At 49.4% G+C, this 5,378-nt stretch overlaps 1 protein-coding gene across 1 annotated transcript; it reads left to right on the top strand.

Moving 5' to 3' along the window:
• Positions 1 to 560: 560 nt before the first annotated feature.
• On the top strand, positions 561 to 4,657 carry LOC104535143 (acidic leucine-rich nuclear phosphoprotein 32 family member A-like; the record flags this gene model as incomplete). The annotated part of the gene is made up of 7 exons (XM_010191558.1): positions 561 to 710; positions 861 to 983; positions 1,973 to 2,171; positions 2,390 to 2,476; positions 3,658 to 3,755; positions 4,305 to 4,365; positions 4,596 to 4,657. Coding segments are annotated over 7 exons (780 nt in total), but the record flags the coding sequence as incomplete, so codon positions are not given.
• Positions 4,658 to 5,378: the final 721 nt, after the last annotated feature.

Below are 5,378 nucleotides of genomic sequence, written 5' to 3' on the forward strand. Positions count from 1 at the left end.
GCCCCATCCCTTGTAATTCCCAAAAAAGGAGGAGATCTCCCCCTCAGGTACCATCATGGAGCTGCCCTAATGCAGAGGGGTTGGGATGGGCTCCAGTGAGACCTGGTTTAGGCTCCCCAGTTTAAACTGGAGTTTTCAGCAGCGGCTGAGCAGGCAGCGATCTCTCCACGCTTGAAAAGCTCCCGTAATTTGCGCGTGCAGAAAGAAGCTGTTTTAACGAGCGATGAAACGTCGCGATGGCACGGCAGTTGGACGGGGTGTCAGAGTTGTAGTTTACTTTAAAAATAAATAGGTTGGGATTGTATTTTTTCGAATGCCCATTGCTTGCGTTTACCAGAGGCGATGCTACTTCTGACAAGCCAGTCGGTTAACGTGGGTTTGAAGTGTTTGCGTGGTTTATGCAACACAAAGGTGGGCAGTCAAAGCAAAGCCTGATACCTGTTGGACACTGAACATAGCTTTTCCCATGCTTGCCACTTTACTGGAATACCTTCAGTTTTTGCCTGATTTGTGCCACCTTGCACCCGTCTCACGCTCGCCTCGCGTTGCTCTCTTTGCAGGTTAAAGAACTGGTTCTTGACAACTGTCGGTCGTATGAAGGCAAAATCGAGGGCCTCACAGATGACTTCGAGGAGCTGGAATTCTTAAGTACAATCAACGTAGGCTTAGCCTCAGTTGCAAACTTACCAAAGTTAAACAAACTTAAGAAGGTAAATGAAATATCCCACGTGTATCCCTCCCTCCTCGCACTCTGCCGCACGTGTGAAATGGTTGGTTGCATGTAAATGTGATTTAGCTGGCCAGACTGCTTTGTGTTACGTGTTTGCACTAAAAACTCAAGCTGTTTCTGTGCTTTCCAGCTCGAGCTCAGCGACAACAGAATCTCAGGAGGACTGGAAGTGTTGGCAGAAAAGTGTCCGAACCTCACGCATCTAAATCTAAGCGGCAACAAAATAAAAGATCTCGGTACAATAGAACCTCTGGTAAGTCGATGCTGGACAGGGTGAAATCAGATCCTGTTTTATCATGAGTAGAGGCATTTGGGGCTTGGGAAGTCCAGAGGAGCTTGTGGTGGAGTGCAGGGGGCTCAGCCCTGCCCTGGGGCCGTGCTGGCAGCGTGAGCGGCTGCTTCCCTCTAGCGGCTGCTGCTCCGGGGCTGGGCTGTGGGTCCATGTCCCGCTTGCTCTGCTTCAGCTCCGGGTGTTTTCCTCAAAACGTTGTGTCTGAACCAACCATCCACTGCATTTACCCCATGCTGGGCTTGCTGGCTGCAGCTGAGCTCCCTCCTGCTGCTTTCCATCACCTCTCCTGCTCATTCTGCTGCTTATTTCGAGTGCTGAGGTCAAGTTTGCCAGGTCACGGTTCCAAAAAGCACCCAAAGTCTGTGCTGGTAGTGGTATTTTCTCAATTTTGGGTTGTGTACCCTTTTCTCTCCATCTGCTTTCCCCAGCAGAGGGGGAGAGCAGAGCAGTTAAACTCCTGTAGCAAACAGACGAGCGAGGATTGCAACTGCTCCCACTTTAAGGCTGCTTGTTTTTTTAATGTCACAGCTGCTCTACGCACTGAACTTCGGAAGGGGGATACTTCATAAGACTTTTAATACAAAACCTCAGCTGCTTGTGCTTTTATTGTTAGCACCTCGAGGTGCTGTGGGCAGCACAGACCACCTCCTCCTAAAAAAAAAATACAGTAATTAAAACCAGGAGTTGAATTCTTGTTCCATTTCTAAGCCTTTTTTTCATTTTTCCAAAGGCTTAGGTGCAATCATTACAATTTTTAACGTCTCTCTCAGCAAAATTCTGGTGTCCAAAGAACAGTCTGTTAACTCCTTGCATTGAAGGTTGTAGTTGAAATACACCTGAGTGCTGGCTCCTGTGTCTTGGGCTAAGTGGCCTGGGAAGCTCTTGAGCACATCTCTCTCCGTAGAGAGTTACGGTCACGCTGAGCTTCAGAGACTTCTCTTTCTTTGCAGAAAAAGTTAGAAAACCTGAAGAGTCTAGATCTTTTCAATTGCGAGGTAACCAACTTGAACGATTATAGAGAAAACGTGTTCAAGCTCCTCCCGCAACTCACATACCTCGATGGCTACGACCGGGATGACAAAGAAGCGCCGGACTCTGACGCAGAGGGCTACGTGGAGGGCTTGGACGACGAGGAGGAGGATGAGGATGGTATGTGCATTGTGCTGCTTGGTGTACGTAAGTGAAACGATCGATATGCTGCCTGGTACGTTTTGCTTCCAGCTCTGGCTTGTTGGCAGGAGAAGGGTGTTCTCCGCAGCTCCTTCCTGGCTGATGTAAAGGAGAAGTACCTCAGTGTCCTCTGAAGGAACGAGGGGAAAGCAGATGGGCAGGGCCTGAAAGAGCTACTTTCTCAGTCTTATCTCTAGTGAAAGACCGGGATGACAAAGAAGCGCCGGACTCTGACGCAGAGGGCTATGTGGAGGGCTTAGACGACGAGGAGGAGGATGAAGACGGTATGTGAATTGTGCTACTTGGTGTACGTAAGTCGAAAGACTTATAACGCTGCGTGGTACGGTTTGCTCCTTCTGGCTGGTGTAAAGGAGTAGTTCCTCTCAGAGAGTAGATGGGCAGGGCCAGAAGGAGCTGCTGTCTCAGCCTTATCTCTAGTGAAAGGTGGGGAGTGAAAGGGTGATAGAAGAAAGGGGCCAGGAGGAGGAGTAAGGCACTGAGAGGCCAGGGAGCGGTAAATAAACCCCAGGGGATGAGGGAGAAACGCTGAGAAAGGGTGACTTGCACGCTGCAGGTCTCCAGGAGCAGATCAGGGCGGTATCAGCAGTTGTGGAGACCCCGATGGAGAGGGGTAGGGTGAAGAACCACGTTGGGCTGAGTCAAGGAACGGAGTAAAGGAGCTGAGGCTTGAGGTAGGAGTTTGTAGGTGCTCTGTGAGGACAAAAAGAGCCGGTTGGGATCAGAAGAGAGCAGGACGTGTTGAAGTGTGCCCGGGGCGAGCTCTGGGAAGGCCGCTCACGAAGCAGCGCACGACTGTTGAACATTAGGAGGACGCACGGTGGGTCCCGCTGGGCCGTGGGTGCCGTGGGGCGGTCGGATGAGTATCCGGCTGTGCCGGGGAATGTGCTGGACTCTTCAAACCACGGAAAAGCTGGACTTGCACTTTTTCCCCGCGCTGGATGCGAGCCATGGGGGGCGAGGGGCAAGCGGGGCACTCAGCCAGGTCCCATCGCAGCACGAGCCTGGGCCTGCCTTCAAATGCATGAAATAAAGCTCCAAAACACCGATTCCTGCAGCATGGAAAAGCAGTCACTGGTTTGTTGCTTGGGCATGTTGCATTTAATCTCTTTCCTCTTGAAAAGAGGTTGCAGACCCTTAAAAGGGATTGAATGTGACCCTTTTGTGTTGCTCTGGCAGGGAAGGGGTGTCCCTTAAGGGGGGTTCACAGTTCCTAGAGCAGCTCAGGCCATGGGTGCAGGTGCCACCCTACCCCGTCGCTAAACTAAAGGGGCACAGGGCTACATCTAACCCTGTGTGTCAGCTGGAGAGCTGCCTTTAATTCCATACTGCCCTTAAGCGACGCTTTGGGGTTGCTTCTGGTGTCGTTAGGAGGTCACAGCTCAGGTGGCAGCGTTGGGAAAAAGGTGAATTTTAAATGTCTGAGGGGTTAATGTTGTTTGTACAGAAGAGGAGTACGATGATGACGCTCAGGTAGTAGAAGACGAAGAGGACGAGGAGGAAGAGGAGGAAGGAGAAGAGGAGGATGTGAGCGGAGAAGAGGAGGTAAGGACTTATGCAGTTAATGGGCGTGAGTGTTCTCTAACTGGGAGTAGCTGGGCAAGAAACACACCAAATTTTGAAGGCTTTCAGTCCTTTTTTTATCTGAGAAGCACCACGGGGGCTGGCTTTGAGGCGAGCCTGTCTATGAGCCAGCTGCCATCTAGTGACCACTGCCATGAAATAATTCGGTTTATTCGCCTGGTGGCGAAAATACCATCAGGAAACCTGGTCCGTGGTGCCTTTGGAGGGCTGGCTTACAGCACAGACCCAGGTTGGGACCTGAATTACTGACCCCGTGCTCTCAAAACAAGGCTCCTCCTTGGGCACGCACCCCGTGATGCTTAAATTTTTGGCATAGTCCTAAAATTTTTACTGCAGCCAAAAAACTGCACTTACATAAGCGCGTGGGAAGCGTCCGCCTTTTCTGTTTGGCTTTTCAGGCACTTCAAGGACTTTTCCTCTGTTGTAAAACACTGTTGGGTGTTACCAGATAGCAAGAACTCCTGCACTGAAACCAGCTTTGTTAATGCTTTGGTTTTTTCCTTAACGCAGGAGGATGAGGAAGGCTACAACGATGGGGAGGTAGATGACGACGAGGATGAAGAAGAGCCCGGTATGGCATTAATCCATTTTTTTGCTAAAGTTAAAATAATAACAGTTAAAATAATAACAGTATTTTATTAGAAAGGTACAGTACCGTTTCCTACGAAGCCAGGCTCGTGTCTGTGTTCCTGCCCCTCTGGTAGGGAGCCAGGTGCCGAAGCAGGAGCCTGCAGAACTTGTGCGGCGTCTCGGCCCTGCGAGGGAGCACCCGCGTAACTCACACTGTGTTTTATTTTCTAGAGGAGGAACGGGGACAGAAGAGGAAACGAGAACCTGAAGACGAAGGGGATGAAGATGACTAAACTGAATAACCTATTTTGAAATTTTCCTATTGTGATTTGACTGTTTTTACCCCGTATTCCCCTCCCCGCACCCCCAACCTTTTTTTTTCTTTTATTTTTTTCCTTTATTTTTGTTTTTTTTTGTTTTTTTGTTTTTTTCTGATTGTAATGTTGCTGTGGGAACGAGAGGGAGAAGCAGACTGGGTGGGCAAGGGAATAAAATACTATTTTTACTGCCACTCCTCCTCCTTATTCATTTGAAATAGTTTTCTTTTCGTCCCTCTCTCAGTCCCTGTAACTGCAATAGTAAGTATAAACCAAGTGGTAATTTGTTTCTTATTATTGGAGTGGATGGTTTCACAACTTATAATGAGGTAAAAAGGTGTGAGGATCGGTGACGAAACCCCAAATTCACCAATTCCTGTTGGTCGTTGGGTTTTCCCACCGCTGCCGGTCGCTAAACCCACAGTGAAGCGTTTTTTTTGGGAGGATGCTGCGAATGCCGAAAAAAAAAATCCCGAGCATCGCCCCACAGCAACGGGGCTGAGAGGACCCGGTGGTTTGGTCGCTGCCTGTTCCCCAATGACTGCCATTTTCAGGCACTGCTTTCCCTGCTTTTCGAGGTACTTTCTTTTGCTGTTTGTAAATAGTGACCAAACATTTTTGTTGGAGTTATTATTTTTTGGGGGGAGGGGGGGGTGTTCCTTTGGATCTGGTTTGTGGGGTGAATTTGCAATCCCTT

This window comes from Mesitornis unicolor, unplaced genomic scaffold, assembly GCF_000695765.1.
Source record: "Mesitornis unicolor isolate BGI_N332 unplaced genomic scaffold, ASM69576v1 scaffold36329, whole genome shotgun sequence".
Classification (NCBI taxonomy): Eukaryota; Metazoa; Chordata; class Aves; order Mesitornithiformes; family Mesitornithidae; genus Mesitornis; species Mesitornis unicolor.